We start from the raw sequence: 17267 nt of genomic DNA on the forward strand, positions 1-17267 counted from the left end.
GAGTTCATTTTATTAGGTGTTTTTATGTAGAGTAGTTTCATTTGTTTTTAATGTTTCATTGTTACTGTTAGTCTTGTTAAATTTTTACAAATTGCTTAAGATACTTTAAAAAAAGTGAGTGTGTGTTTAACATGCTGAAGAAACAAATGGAGTCAGAACTCAAAGTGGCAACAGGAAAGCATCTCAAATATTTACACTCAGGGTTGGGTGAACTAAGGGGGTTGCAGACTTCTGCAGACTTAAAGGGAATGTATCTCAATGCTTAAAGTTACTTTAAATCAGTGGAATGAACAAACATTATGTTTTTATTTTAATATGATCACATGTATTCTTGAATTACTCTAAAAGTTACATAATATACTCATCATTCATATTAATGTAATGATCAACACAAATACTGAACTGTAAAGCAAAAAATAAGTTTTGACATTGCCATTAAGTGTGTAACTGTATGTAATTGTAAGTAAATGTTTGGGAAAAAAAGCTTAATTAAAATCAAGTACTTTACTGTTGATAACTTTTAAATTACTAGGTACATTTGAACAGGGATGGAAAAAAAATCTGGATTCTATCTCCTAAATCACTGAATCGATACACTTTTATCATCTTGATATAACTCTGAAATTTTAAACTTCAGAAATGACAACTGCCATACATTTAAAAAAAGTTCTAACTTTACATAACATAAAGCACTATTTTCAATAAACAATCTACATTTCTGAGCATATTCAGATCTGCAGAACTGCATTTATTGTGCATTTAGGTGTGCAAAGCAGTTAATTCAGAATTTATTTTATTACATTTTGAATTAAAAAACACACACAACAGATATTTATGGCATCTGATTTGTTTTTTAAAAAAAGGTTATTTCCAGCATAAAGGTTCAGTGACCAAAGAAAACAAACAATAGTAATAGTGCCTTTCAGTGTTGCCTACCACTTAAAAATGAGGTTCTAAATAATATCATCCTAGACTCCGTTCAAATATTATTTGTACCAGGTGCATTATATACATTTTCTCCCACAATTATTAGTTAACAGAATTATTTAAAACCATAAGAGAAATTCAAGAAGCAAGGCACACTTCAGACTTGAGGCATATTTACAGAACAGCAATTCCTTGCCTTCAGTATTTCATTAGTCAGCTTATAATACCGAATCCTGTCCTACCTGTCAAATCAACACACTCTGAGCAAAACTCTTCAATCTAATAGACATATGAAACTTAAGTGAAAAAAAATCCCCTTGGAGCCTTGGACCTTGAAATTAAGAAATACAAAACCAGAAATGTCCCCCTGAAAACGTGACGGTTTGCTCCAATACAGACATTAGAACAAACACCCAAGTGTGTGTGTGTGGACAATCCTGAACAAAACAACTATCTCTCCAGACCCCGAGTGAAGAGTGTGGGATCTTCACGCATATGTGCCAGACAAGGGCTGGTACTCATTCTGGTTCCTGTTTCTGCACGTGATCACGCACACGCTCAGCATCCCGAAGAACTGAAATCCAAACAGAAGAAAAAATAAGGCAAGGGTCTTTGCAGCAGACATTCGCTATGTGCACAAATAAAATATACTGAAAACGCTCAATCTGCTCACCCTTGTTTCATGTCAAATGTGCCATATGCTGCCTACTTACGATGTACTATACAGAAATCTATAAGCAGTCAGGCAACTAGGAGTATCTGATGGCTCAATCTTGGTGCTTGTATGCCCAAGATCCCAGTGTGGAATGGTGCTCCGGTACCTCTCGGTACTCGGGTTTGAGTATGCATAGTCTGTCAGGCTGTTAAAGATCTTTTCATCTAATAGAACCATGTTCCTTGTAATATTTATTAAAAAGCACAATGAAAAGTTACCTTGATGATGGCAAACCCCAGAATCACCAGCATGGCATAGCTCAGGACCTCCTGAAGTACATGCTCCAGTTTGGTTTCACAGCCCTGTGAGTTGGAAGACAACACGTTTAGAACAAAAGATCACCACTCTTCCCGTTTGCAGCAGTTTCTGAAGTTTTGTACTTTAGTTTAATTGCCAGGCCACGGCAAGCTCAACATAAGAAATAATGGTTAGTTGATCTGGTGATCTGGTGAGAGATGGCCACAATGTAGACAGCTGAGAAACAACTTACAAAAAAAACCCAATGATACACAAGTCAAAGTCATTTTAGAATGAGACAAAGAGTGACCGTCTTGAAATAAATATATCAGCATCACTTATAGTAGGTTTTGAGGTTGCTGAAAATGATTTATATATGACTAATGGTCTCATGCCCATTTGGAAAATGAATCACACACATGACCAGCAGAGACTCGTCTTCAATGGACAGTCTCTGAAGGAGAGAACAGTTGTTAGAAACGGCCATGTGTGATGCTCCTTAGCAGCAATTCAGAGAGTTTCATAGAAAAAAAACAAGCAGAAATTGCCAAGGTTGTGCATTTAATATAGAAAGCAGGTGCAACCTCTTTACCCAGTGGCTTCAGGGGTCTGGAAAAAATGAATGGCAATGCTTTTGGTGCTGAGAGCCTGGCTTCTTTCAAGAAAGAGCTGGAGGAGATCCTCAGACCTCTTAGGCAACAAGCTAGATGTGTCCAATGGCCTCCTCGTTTGTAACTTTTGTATGCTCTATTGAACAGGAATCTGAACGCACCGGGCATCTGGTTTTAATCCTGTTCAGAAAGGGTTCTCGTTTGCCAAAACCCTCCGTGATGCTAGAAACACAAATCACAAAGGCCCCACTATGGTATCACGTGGAGAGTGCAGATGGTCAGGGAAGCACAGGAACTTTAGCTGTAGTACTCTCCAGCCACGTGAACACATTGTACAGCATCCGAAAATCTCTTTCAGTTTGCATTAGAAGCAGCTGAGAGTTAGGTCCATCTTTGAGCACAACCTTCTGAACACAGGAAAAGAGGTCTCATGTTCCCAAGGCTCCCTACCACCCACATCATGATTACTGATGGTGACTCTACAGTTTCCAGTCTCTAGTGCAGCCTGTTGTTGATGCCCACTGATGCAGTGGCAGTGGGGACATATCCCAGCTTTAACAGCAGACAATGAGACAATCAGTATTTGCACATCACCCTCTCATTCCTCCGCCTCAAACCCTAGCACCCATGGTGGGTCGCCAAAACGAAAGAAACCAAAACTGCACAAAAACATTTGATGTCCTCAAAACATGAACATCAAAACAAATCAATACATAAAAACTATGGATCAGTAACTGTGGCTTCTCTCAACCACTGCAGTTACCTTGAAGCTTTGTACCATTTAGGATAAGACGTGGACCTTGGTAACTGTTCAGTTTGAATCAGGACTGCACAGAGATTGCCCCACCAGGACAGGAGGAGGAGGTACCTGCGTGCTGAGCCTGCTCTCCGGGAGTCGGCCCTTACCTCTGTGTTGATGAAGCCAGGCTGGCCGGTGCAGTTGGCGAAGGCAGACTTGCAGCAGGACTGGGGAACACTGCCATTGCCAGAGGTGTGGAACCACTCGGTATTGTTCCAGTCGCTGTAGTTCTTCACTCCACAACACTGGAGCTGCAGAGCAGAAAAACACACAAATACCCAAATCACTACTGTGCCCCTGCTCCACACCCACACCCACACCCCCAATCACTACCGCGCCCCTAGACCACACCCCCCCCAAACACCACCCCAATCACTACTTCGCCCCTACACCACGCCCCCCACAAACACCCCCCCAATCACTACTGCACACCAACTCCACGACCCCCACAAACACCCCCCCAATCACTACTGCACACCAACTCCACACCCCCCACAAACACCCCCCCCCAATCACTACTCCACCCCTACTCCACACCACAACATGGCACTGATATTTAGAATACTTTCACTTAGCACTTATTTGTTTCCAGCTTTTAAGACCAGCTGGTCTGTCTTAAGCCTGGTGATACAGTGAGATATTTGCACAGACACTGAAAGACAACATCTTTCTATGGCCTCAAGAGTCTCACATGACCCAGCAAGGTCACTGGATTTCAAATACTTCACTTGCCTTGTCTCTATCCTTTTCCACTCAAACTCACCCACATGGCCAACATGCGACTCTGAAGACAACTGTTCCATTCGGCCCTGTCCTGACTCCGATTGCGTGTATCCCAGCCATTAAAGTCATTGAATTTCAGTGTCAGACTGGATCTGTGCTTCAATTTACTCAGCTAACTCTCTCACCAGAGAAGCCTCACTATAATGTATCCTAAACACTAGCATGCGACACTGCCAGAAATTCCACACTCCTCCCCCCAGAATGAGAGCTTTCGAACCTTCTCCAGTTTACCTGTTGTTGCAAATAATCCACTGCTCTGCTTTCCGAATTCTTCCCATCGTACTTCTGGAAAACTTCGGCCATTGACTTTTCAATGTCTCTATTTACCTAGAAAAAATAGGCACACACACTCAGACAAAGACAGACACGCAATCTGCAAACAATGGAGTTTGTAGGACTGGAATGCCAATAATTTCTTCTCAAATAAACAAGAAACCTCAAGAATTCTTATAACCAATAGGCACTCTTGGTACTTTGACTTATTTTTTTGCTGTGTGGAAATTATCTTTAGAAACACTCGCCCTTTCAGGCTTGTTTTAAAAAGACAGCGACACATCCTCGTTGCTTTCTTTCCTGCTAAGAGGAAAAATAATTCAAATAATTAGCTGTTTATTTTGTATGTTTGAATTAATCACAAAATAGAAGAGAAATCACAATTTAAGTACAGTAGGAAAGAATTTCATAAAAAGGGAGTAGTGGTTGGTTACTGAATGCTTGAAAAATACTTGCTCATTAAATGTTGAAGCACCACAGGTGTTTATATCTGTGCTGTAATGGATAGAATAACAGGTAAGTTTGAACAAATGAGCACACCACCTTGAGATGAGAAGAACATCAGCATTTTCTGAGAGTTTTTGCTGTGCAGAATATACATGGTCTCATTAGTCTAATGATGAAGAAAACTGGCAGAATTTCCACAACAATGAGAGCAGGGGATAGCTGGGCAACACTCACCCTTCCCCGGTAGATAACTCCCAGCACAAAGGCTGCCACTTCGGCTGCAAAGATCAGCAAGATGATGATGAGGAACTGATGAGGAGATACGAAAACAGAAAACAGTAAGTGAAACAGAGCTCAGCTTTTAGCCTTAACTCTCTCTTCAAGGCCTGCTTGACATGACTTGTGTTTTCTTTAGCTTGTTTAACACTGCTTTCCTTAAACAGCAGTCCTATGCAGGACAGGGAGTACTGTGTTGAAAAAACGTTTCAGGCTTTGTTGTACCAACAAAGTTATTACGTTACTGAGCATTTTTACAGACAGTACTCACTTCCCTTGATATGGGACCTACGGTATATTGAAATGTTTTAGAATTAACAATGTGCCTTACAGAGGGCGGTTTGGCCACACCTGTGTTTAATTATGCGTGAAAACAGCTTAGTTTGACAATCACAAGCCATGAAAACACACAATATGACCCAAGAGACATCCACAGCAGAAGAGTACAGTCGACAGAAGAGTACATCAGTTGAGTGGAACTAAACTTGCAGAGAATGGCTATTTGGGGGGCTCTTCTACTAAGGTTACAAAAAAGTTTGATCTTATCCAAGATGGGTATTAATGTGTCTAAATATAATCAGTATAAATTTGCATGGTATTAAATGCGTATTAATGATATTAAGCTTGGGTGATTAATAAAGTAATAAGTTCCTCCACTCCCCCAGCCTCCCACCATTATCAAAAACAGGAAGTGAAAAGAACAGGTCAGAAGACCCGCTAAAATGTTTTCAATAATTTCAATGATATCCTTACACTACCCATTTCCCTGGTGCGGTATTTTTTGCCAGTATTCCTGGTTTTAGTTTTGTCTTGATGACTTTCTGAAACTCCACCCCCATCGACCTGCATGGGCAACTAATGAAGAAGTGAAGCTCCTACTGTTTTGGGAAAAGATTTCTGCTTTGCGTACATTTTTGGTGTTTTTTCTTTTGCAGAAAAAAAGGAACTGAAAGTCTGTGTGTGGGACTCCTTCAATGAGGCTACTGTTTTTGTGAAAGCAACCAGCAGCAGCTACCTTAAAACGAACTCAAGTTCCTGTCCAATTACGGTAAAATGCTGTTTAAGCAATACCCTTTTCTTCTAACCACTTGTTTGCCATGTTTTATCTGTTTACATTCTTTCTCTATTACAGTTTATAGCTGAGCTTTAGTGTACAATAAACACTAAACCAAGTTTTTGACCTGGACACACATTGATACTTTGATTCAAGTATTAATGTATTTTTTAGGGAGGGATACATTGGTCAAAACTACAATGTCTTCCAACGGAAGATTCTTTTACAGTTTGTACAGATGCACCTTTCTCCTCTGAGCGGAGTTTCACGGAGGCAGCAAGACCCGGTAGAGAGACAGACCCTTTGCCCTTGAGAAGCCCGAGGGTCTTGCCAGACCTGCAGTGTCATACTTACAAACCCCAGCCCAATGCGCGACTCGCGCAGCGTCGCACAGCACCCGATGATTCCGATGATGAACATCACCACGGCGACGCCCAGGATCACCACCGCAGGAATGAGTGTGTACTTGTCCTCCAGGAAGTTGTCATAGTTTTTGTAGCTGGTGAAGACATAGGAGCCCACATATGCCAGAGCAGCCCCTGCAGCCTGAAACAGAGAAAGAGAAAACACTTAATTTCCATCAGCCTAGACATGTAAAAAAATACCAGCTGACCAGTTTTGGCCTCTGCCTTGCAGACAGGGCTTCCGGGTGCAACGTCACAATCACACTCCTTTTAAAAGTCAAACTTGGCCTTCAGTGGTTAATGGGATGACCGGAAACACACTTCAGTGACTCTACATGTAAGACTGAACAATTAGGCAAATCTGAGGTATTGACACAGCCTCACAGCTGGTCCAAATGCAGAAGTGCTTCAGAACAGACCTGAACATCAAGCACAGAAGCATGTCATTTTATTCCTTTTTTCATATCAGAGTGAGCTCATCGTTGACAACACAGAGAGGCCATGTTTGGACCAATGAATAACAGTTAGTAAAGGCATCCTTTTACTTGGTGCTTCAAGAAGGCATTTATTCCATAAGCCCTTTAAAGGCCTGGTCTTCTGTTTCTAACGTGACCCGTTTGCGTGAGCTCACACCTTCGTGTGCTCGTTCTGGGAAACGTGGTCAAGTCCAGTCACAGGACACCTTCTGGTGTGTCCACTCAGCACCACTGGTGAATGAACAGACAAAGGACAGGTCTGGAGATGGATGAACAAGCAGATGACATTTAGTCGTGGAGCTGTGTGAGCAGTCTTTCTGTTTTAATCACCCAACACATCAAATATCAGAAGGATAAAATAAGGTTTTTTTTATTATGGTTAATAAATTAGAAACCATATTAAACTGGAAAAATTCACCTACTATTTATCCAGATCCACTGATCTCAAAAGACAAACAGAATTTATGAACGTAAAATACTGTGTTTGTACTCTGTTATCCTTTAACATGCATCACGCTTGATCTGGTAAGGAACCCATATCCTCTTATCTGGTGCATGTCAATAGGGGAACAACTAACACTAGCTTTGCCCTCCATTACAACTGCTGAACCCCTCTCCTGTTTTCCCACATGGGAAACTGCTGTCGACACACTCGCACACACGTGACAAAGCCAGCTCCAGCAATGAGTATGGTGCCCGAAGTTCCCCCTCCTCACAGTGGGATTGAAAGACGCAACCAAAAGTAATTCCCCACCGAGTGATTTTGTTGAGCCAGCTCATCTAGCACCAGAGACAAACCGCAATAGTGCTACTGTCTTAACTCTACTGCCGAGAAGGAGCATGGTCCTTATTGTTAGTGGAGAAGACCAACAGGCTCCTTCTAAACAAACGCAGATTTGTGTAACGCCAACCTGCCCACTAGCTCCTAGTACACTGCCAGGCTGTTTTTTGAGTGATACATCATCCCATTAAAGAATGCAGTACAAAAAAGCTCAATGGATGAGATATTTTAGGGTGACAAAACAAAGAGCTTAAATCCACTGCCTAGTTACAGACTGGGACGCTGACCTTGAAACTAAAAGTCACCTTCAACTCATCCAGTTTCTTCATTCTGTGCGTAAGCAGGCGAAACGTCTGGCTCACTGCTGTGATCCCATGACCGCCACTTCCCTTTGGACAATTTTTCAGAGTTTCCAACGGATCGAGTAGCTGTCTGGGCTCCAGAGAGGAGACTGGAAACACAGACTGATGTCTGAGCTTCCAGAGAGCCATGTTCCTGGGAGACCCTGGACTCAGAAAGGGAATGACAAACCGCCCAGCCCGGAGAACTGGGCAAGATGGCAGCGGCTCCGTGTCTACAGGTCACCCCAATTAAGACAAAAAACAATAAGACTTCCTATCCTAATCAAGTTCAATTTAGCAGGATGTCAATGGCGTGTTGCAGCGGAACTGCTGGAGGCGCCTTAAGAGAACGTCTGATGAAGCTCTTTGAAGAGCATGCAGAACTGAAAGAGACACTAACCCACTTCACAGCAAATAAAAACCTTTTTACCACCAAAACACAAGCCCCCTTCCTCATAGAAACTGTTTTATCACACCACACTTCAGTACAATTCCTGGAGCTCAGACGAATTGAGGTTCCTTTGCAGATTTTCATTTCAGACAAACCATCCTTTCATAAAAAGTCCTAAAAATATGCCACAATATCACAGTCAAATCCATGTTACAATCTAAAAAAAAAGAACTGCTGAAGAGCACGAAGGTTTTCTTAAAACATTAAGAAACTGAAGACCTTCAAGGCTAGCAGTGTTATACTGCATCTCACTCATCCTAATTAGATTTGGAGCAACCACAAACAGCAATTACTTGCTACCAAACAGTGGACCTCTCAATGAATACCGAAATCACTCACACTACAAATCTGATGTTCTGCCTGTTAAGACTGACAGCGTGATTCTATTACAATGATAGGACCACCTTTGCTGTCATTTCAATCAGCCCCCCACTCCAAGAGAACTGCCCTCTGAACATGGGCTTGTTACTCAAACGGTAAAACAAGTTACCATCCACCCGGCTGTCCGAGTCCAATTTTCAGCTTGGCAAATAAGAACGATACTATTTCTGTCAGTCACTCCTTCACACAGGTAAAACACAACCCAAGCTCCTCCTGCTGGAGTTCTGTGCACTCTTTTCTGCCCAGCTCCGGACAGAAACGCACGTGGAGTTCGAAGGGGCGGCAGAATGAGTGGTAATAACAAGCAAGCGTCTCCAGTGTCTCCTTAACTGCCACAGGGAGGAGAGCAAGTGCGTCTCTTCCAAAATAATAATAATTGCTTACACTTATATAATGCTTTTCTGGACACTCCACTCAAAGCGCTTTACAGGTAATGGGGACTCTCCTCCACCACCACCAATGTGCAGCCATAGTGCACCAGAACGCTCACCACACATCAGGTATTAGTGGGGAGGAGAGCAGAGTAATGAAGCCAATTCATAGATGGGGATTATTAGGAGGCCATGAAGGGCCAATGGGAAATTTTTTCAAGAAACGCCCAGGGATTTTTAATGACCACAGAGGACCTCAATTTTAAGTCTCATCCGAAGGACGGCGCCTGTTTACAGTATAGGGTCCCCCTCACTATACTAGAGCATTAGGACCCATATGGGCCGCAGGGTGAGCACCCCCTGCTGCCTCCACTAACACCTCTTCCAGCAGCAACCTTAGTTTTTCCCAGGAGGTCTCTCATCCAGGTACTGACCAGGCTCACACCTGCTGAGCTTCAGTAGGCTGCCAGTTGTGAGCTGCAGGGTGATATGGCTCCTGGCCAATGGCTTCGTCCACTTTCTTATGTTGTTCCATTGCAATTTTTGACCCAGCTAACCCTTGACCACTGAAGTCATCTCCAGCACCTCAGCTAATGAAGTAATTAACTGGAGGATTTCAAAATCTGCAACGGCATGGAATGGAGTTGCCACGGTTGACTTCCCCTGCCTCACTGTACATCAGGTGTCAAACTCAAACCCAGGAGGCGCAGTGCCTTCTGGCTCGTGTTCCATATGCTTGGTTACATCATTGATTCGAATTCAATCATTAGCTGAGTAACTGCAATATTTCTCATCGGGTGATCTCTAGTTAACCTTGCCTCTAATGAAGTGAACCCCTTGTGTAATCAACTGCAAACATTCTCTTAAGAATAATCCAATACGTGTCTATTTAAGAAAACAGACATTAGGAGTAGATCACCTGTATGAATAATGAATTCATGTTTTCAACAAAAACAAGGCCTTCGTCTCAGTATTTGTGTCTTTTGATTTAAGATGTGTCAATGAATGAATGAAAGGGTTTGCTATCCCCTATTGTCAGTTACAGCTCTTCATTTAAGGCTTTGGTGAGGCTGCAGAGAGCTTGCTTAGAAATGAAAGGCAAAAGCGTGCGCTAGCCCTTCCATGCTGAATGATTAGCACCTTTCTTTCAGAGATCTGCACACCCACTGTGTGAGCTACAGCAGGAGCTGCCAGCTACTGGCCTGGACGGATGGGTTTCAGCAGAGTTTAGAGACACCTTTCAATTAGCACCTGATTAAGATCTGACAAGCAGCTGATTGAACAAATTAGGAGGATAAGTAAAATGAGGTCACAAGATGGACCACAAATTATTGCTGATCTTTAAAAACAGCCTATATACAGGCTGTTACACAAGATATACATGTGATGTATGGAATTGATCAGATTAGAAGAATCCAGGATCAGGACTAGAGACCACTGTGCTAAAGGAACAGAATCCACCTCCAGGTCCAGGCCACGAGCACCAACGCATAGGAACACAGGAAGACGCAGTTTCAAATGTTATATTTTACAAGTACCCATAGGTCATTAATGCGGCACAGGATCTATACGCAATGCTCATTCACCCGCGGTGTTGTGATAAATACGTCATGATTCCAATGCCAACCCAGAAACATCTTTACATAAGATACTGTAAATGCCTGGGATGCTCTTGTGCCAGCTTGCTGCCCTGTAAGAGATGTTACAACATTAGGAAGTATGGACAAGCAGATTCTATACAGTCCATTTAAACATATGTATTCTTTCCTACAGAGAAAATGCAAGATTAAAGACAAAACGGGGTTACAAGAGATGCTTTAAAATGATAAACTCTCAGCAAAGGTCAAATGACTCAGCTTATTCGGCTAAAGAACACGGCAAGAGCTCTGAAAAAGCCCAAACTTGAGTCTCTGTTGAACTATTTTTCATCTCAACTAATGCAAAAGGAGTGTCGAATTGAAGTCCCCCCCCAGAAATTGATTTTCCTGGTTTAAGACGGTTTATAAGAAGAATAAGGTACTTAAACAAGGCGGCGTTTAGAGACTCTTGGATTTCAAATCTTGACAAAATCGGATTCATCAAGACAAAAACAACTATTTGATTTATACGCATATACACTATTAACTAAAAATACTCGCCCAATAAATACGGATCACGCACAGCGATTCGGAACAAACTCCCACTTAAAACTTTCTGCCGAATCGGTTCAATGTAGCCGTGGGTCGACTGGGCTCTTGTAGTTGACTTACTAGTATGAATGTATGAATAGTTAACCTACGTATAATCTCATATTGTAAACTGGATATCCATGTCAATTGCGTTTTAAAATTCACGCACGATGAAGGGCAGCGAATTAAGTCCATCACGGCCCAATACCGAAGAGGTACACTGCTGGGTTTAATAAAATGATCACATTATCAATCTTAATCCACATTTTGTGGTTTATTTCATACAAGTTAACATTTTATACACGGTTAATAAAGTGTGAGCAGTTATAGACACTAATGAGAATTGTTTTCTTCTTACTACATTTTCTGATGAGCTTTTTTGAAAATGTTCCACCCACTCGCAGGTAGCCGTTTTTTTTTGTTTCGTACTATCCTCGCCACACACAATCATTTAAAACAAAGGGTCGAGGCATATTATCAAATGTAACATATTCTAGAAAAAAATAACTTACCCAAAAAATCAAGCTCAGCAACAGTAGAACTGTTTTCGAAGTTATTAATCCGCAATCCATTGTCTGCAGTTACTGTAAGAGTGTAAAATGCTTCTGAAATCGTCGCTTCACAATTTCTCCAGCGATTGCAACTGTTATGAGCAACCTGTTAAACTTAATAAACCACATGACGGGTATCGCTCTGACTCACACAGTCACATGATTAGACCTCTGGGAAATAATTAGGGTTTTCTGTCTGGGTCTTAGAGCCCAGCAATTTCTCTTACAGTAATTTCTCAGAGGTATTGTGGACCAAGCGAATCGAGCTCACGTCAGTCATCGGCGTTGAAGTCATTTCACATGCCTTGCACAATAGGTTTCCTTACCTTAATCACTGTAAAAAAAATTACATTTGTTTCCTAATCTCACCATTTGTGTCACAAGAGAAAGGTGAAGATAGGAGAGCTTCCCACATAATGGACGTTCCCATACATTACCTGGAAAATAAATACAATTCAGAATATCGGGAGCTGGACTGTTGAGTGCTCATTGACAGCAGATACTGTAAAACTAGGGTCTTGTCTAGAGTCGCAAAGGCAGCTTTCATCAACACGTTTAAGCACTCTGTTTTCCGTTGTGATCAACACGATATCTTTCATGAAAAGAAATAACCAGAAAGAATCGTTTAACATCTTTAGTACTATGTGACAGTACCATTCTTATTGTAATCAAATCAAAATTTGGAAAAGTGTCTCGATTGGTATCCTATGGAAACCTAAATGAAAAGGAAACGAGTCTGAAACGGCGATAAACAGTATTCAAAGATGACTAATCAAATTTAGACAATATATGGGCAGACATCTTAAAAACGCAGAGATCATAGGGTGTGTAGTTTCCAGGCCAGGAGAGCAATTATCTGGGTTGTTTTATTTAAATTATAAGTATTTTTTCATCATAAACTTTAAAGACTTTTTACAATGTTGTTATAAATGAATCAGTGGATTTATTATTATTATCCTTTAGGATCCAAATGTGAGTACCCTTCGTCCCTTGATGATCTGGGGTTTCTTAATTCAACTGATTGCTATCTCATTCTTTACTCATTTATAAGTGTTTCCAACACATACTGAAATAGTGAAGAATTATCCTTTTAGTAATTGAATGTGCTTAGTAAATTTAGAACAGAAAGTATGTGATCGAATGTGTAGACCTTTTTGTGTATAAAACTAATCATGCCGTGCAAAAAGGATTATTTTCACAAAGCTGGGCATAGCTTTGGTTCATAATTAGATCTGTCAAAGATTTATGGCACATGTTGGACTCAACATTTGAAAGCACATGGAGACTGTATTAGTACAACAGAATGTCATTAATTCTGATTGAAAATAATATAAAGCAAACATTCATTGTGTTGTATACCATATCAAAGCCATTCAGAGAAAGAGAAACTTTCCCAGTTTTTCTTTCTCTTTATGGCTTTAAAATATGGGGAACTTCTTAGAACATCAACATAATACCGTTCACAGACAGAAACTCCAGGGAGTCCAGAAATCAAATTTCAAACATTTTCAGCCAAAGCAGCATACTGAAAGCTTTCCCTCCAGTCAGGGTCTGCCCTGGCTAATCTCAAATATCTTTGTATAATGCGATTGCTGCCCAAGCACTAAAAATTCTTCTCAGTTCATCCATCCATCAACTTTCTAACGGCTTTATCCAATCCAGGGTCACGGGGGGAGGGGGAGAGGGAGAAATTTCCAGCAAGCAACAGGCGCTGGGTACACCCTGGAAGGGATGCCAATTCTTCTCAATTAAATTAATATAAAAACAACTTGTCATACTGTACTCTCAGGAAGTCAACAAGTGGGTCAAAGGCTGTTTTCTGCATGATAAGCATCTCTGCATTCTGCACAAAGCCAGACTGAGCCTTAATTTCCTTACCAAGGAAGAAAAACGACAGGTCTCACTGTAAATACAGAGGTCTCAACACCAGGAGACTGGTCCCTGGTGAAAGTTTTGAGGATGAATAAAAATATGAATAGCTGATCGACACTGACAGTACCTTATATCCCAAAAGATTCAAAGGTTAGGATTGAGCCAGGACACCATGGTTAGTAAATGCGTACTCTCACAAAAAGTGTCCTGGGATCTTTAATGACCAAGTAGTGAGGACCTCAGTTTAATGTCTCATCTAAGATGTTTTGTTTAGAGTTTCCCAACCAAATACTGACCAGGACCATCCTTGCCTAGCTACACTAAGCCATAAAGATATTGACATACTGTAGTCTGTGGCTGGCAACAGTTTCCTGGCACTACTGGAAACCAAAGTATTTTCTCCACAACTGTTGGAGTTCCTGATTTGAAAAGTAAATGATAATCCTCTTATTTATCAGGAACTACATTCCATGCACAGGTCTGTGATGTGTGTGACAGTGCTGCATCAAATATTCCACTTTTTTACTATTTTAAAACACTTCAGCCTTGTGATGCATGGTCAGGCGGCAGATGAAAAAGAAGATACGTAACAACAGTGAAGAGTATGTATGGAATGCCACAAAATAATAAAGAAAACTTGCTGAAGATGAGGTTGGGCAATCTCAAGAGATGTATCCAGTGTGTTGTTTCATCAAAGAGGAGCAGTGTCCCAGTCACATGGGGGTCTCTGCCTCAAGTAGATCACACGGTAAAAAGCCATCTGAAGTACAGACAGAGCAAAGAGAGTTTTTGGCATTAAGATTCTTGAAGTTGGTCTTTTCAATGAGTTGCATCAGTGTCAGTGGGGTTGTCATTTTCTGCGATATTACAGAAACTGCTCAAACACAATGGCACCTGCAATGAAAAGAGTTGGTTTCCAGTCCCTGGTGAAAACTTGAGGTGTTTTTATCTTTCCATTCAGCTTTTTTGTTTCACTTTTTAATTGCAACAAAGAATGTATACAATACACACAAGAGTACTTGTGACATCACCAGGGCTACATAATACAGTTGCATTTTACAAAGAAGATTAATGTGAGGTAAATAAAGATAAGGTCCACACAGTGTGATACAGTATGCAGTAGTTGAAATGTCAAATTTCAACTGCTCAAATGTGGGCCCTTCCCAGAGCATTTCATTTTTTGCATATAACAACAAGTATATCTATACAGAGCAAGTATAATGATTAAGTCAATGACAAATTATATTTTTGTACTATTTTTATACTACTATAGATTTAAAAAGTAACGTAACATCTATTTCTCCAAAAGAAATGTCAATATTAGAATCATTTATATAATTTGGCAAAGCCATCCAGAATGTTTTAACAACAGGACATAACCAAAACAAATGTTGTAATGCTTCTGGACTGCCTTTGAAAAAGACACCGTTATCATCTATATTGATTTTAAATGTATAGTTCAGGAGGTTTGACAGCGCCTGTTTTTAACCCTTCATGACAGCGTTTCTCTGATCAGAGAGTACATGATGAGTAGCTTTCAAAAGAGGAACAGCAAGACACTGGCCAATGTTTTCATAGTCTGGAAAATCAAAGAAGTACATTTTCATAGTGATGACCATTGCCACTTTTTCTAACACAGCCCTGCTGTTGATCTGCAGTGACAGTTTCACAGGGAAAAGTAAATCCCATTATGTTTTCATCCTCTTTATGTTAAACTGTTTTCTCTCCTTGTTTAGAAACCAAGTTTCCCTTTGAAATGCTAATTATAGGAGGATGTGAAAATCAAATGACATGAAGCACTAATGAGTAATAAAGATAGCTGATGATGTACATCAAAAGGTTCTGCTTATTATAATAATAACAACAATAATGGATTTGTACTTAAAAGATGTTGCACAATTTTTAACAAAGAATACAAAAAACAATATCCTGCCGACTGTGATCTGTCTGCTAGAATTATTATAATTATCATCCTGTCATCATGACATTAATGACAACAATCCTAATCATATTCAATGACAGAAATTATAATGTGGGTTTCATAAATTCTGGAAACTCAAATAATTCTATGCACTTCAGCTTTTTCAAGCAATATTATAGCTTGCAGTGTCTTTTTTAAGGAGCATTTTTCTACAACAGGAGTGTCCACTCCTGGTCCTGGAGGGCATGTGTGTCTGCATTTTTTAAAGCTTTAAAGCACCAATGTCTGAAGAGCTAGGGAAAAGTCTTAAATTGGTCCAGTTAAGCTAACAGCCATATGACTTATCTCATTTAAAGCCAATTTGGAATGAAAACACTCCTACACACCAGCCACCTAGAACAAGGATTGAATAATCCTTTTCTGCACTGACACTTTCATTTTTTTTAAAGACTTACTGAACATAAGTTCATCTACATCCGAGTTCTAATTACATTTAACAAGATTTGAAGAGTGCTCAAATGTTCAAATAAAAGAACAATCACTATCTTGTTTTACCCATTACGTATCTTTCACTTGAGTGTCAAGCATATCCACACAACAAAGGCAATGCATTAATAACTGAATGTCATGGGTGACTCTTGAAGCAATGCCAGACTTGTTTACAGCTGCCTAGTTGTGGGGTTTTTTCAGCCACAAACTGCCCTGAAACTTGTAAAAAGGTAGTACAAAATGGTCCTTATTTAATATATTTTTTACAGGGGGGAGGAGGGAAGTTCACACATCTAGCTTTAACTGATTAAGGGTTAAGACTTGACTATGCAAGTTTCCTGAGCTGTCTGATGTGCTTTTTTTGTCTTCTAATGTTAAAGCTAAGGCTGGGTCTGGTCAGTACTAGGTTGGAGACCTCTAAACAAAACCCATAAGTGGTTAGCGGACCACTTAGTTAGTGGTGCTCTCATATTTGGCCTACAAATTCCAGTCTAATGACCAATTCTCACACAATATTTCCACATCATGAATTATGCTAGAGTTCTCTGTCTAATCTCTAGGAGTTCTTTAACCTGTCAATCTAGTACTTTTACAGGTAAAAGATCTTCCCTCAACATTGTAACGAATACGCTCCTGCGCATAAGAGGGATCTTGGTCGCCCGGGCTGATGAAAGTTTTCTTTAGTTTAGCCGGCAAGACCGCTGTTGAGTGACGCCTGAGACCCGGGTTCGCGCCCATGCGGTGAGTGATGAACTGGGGGCGGGGAGCTGCGAAGGCCCAAGCCCGAAAACCGGCATCGTTTGTGATATCATACCGGTCACGAATAAAGAAAACGCTGTAACACGATGAAACAGCAGAGAAATTCTTTCTAATCCCCGCGGGGTAGCACATGACTAACTCATGAATTTGCAGTTCACTGATCTTGAGACACTGTTATGC

At 40.7% G+C, this 17267-nt stretch overlaps 1 protein-coding gene across 1 annotated transcript; it reads right to left on the reverse strand.

Annotated features, from left to right (window-relative positions):
• Positions 1–727: 727 nt before the first annotated feature.
• On the reverse strand, positions 728–12173 carry tspan36 (tetraspanin 36). The gene is made up of 7 exons (XM_006627268.3): positions 12008–12173; positions 6477–6668; positions 5027–5101; positions 4304–4399; positions 3397–3540; positions 1861–1944; positions 728–1501 (listed from the first exon to the last, which is right to left on the reverse strand). Exons 1-7 carry the CDS (start codon positions 12065–12067, stop codon positions 1415–1417), a joined length of 738 nt encoding a protein of 245 aa, XP_006627331.1. The 5' UTR covers positions 12068–12173; the 3' UTR covers positions 728–1414.
• Positions 12174–17267: the final 5094 nt, after the last annotated feature.

The sequence above is a fragment of the Lepisosteus oculatus genome, chromosome 3 (assembly GCF_040954835.1).
Source record: "Lepisosteus oculatus isolate fLepOcu1 chromosome 3, fLepOcu1.hap2, whole genome shotgun sequence".
Lineage (NCBI taxonomy): Eukaryota > Metazoa > Chordata > Actinopteri > Semionotiformes > Lepisosteidae > Lepisosteus > Lepisosteus oculatus.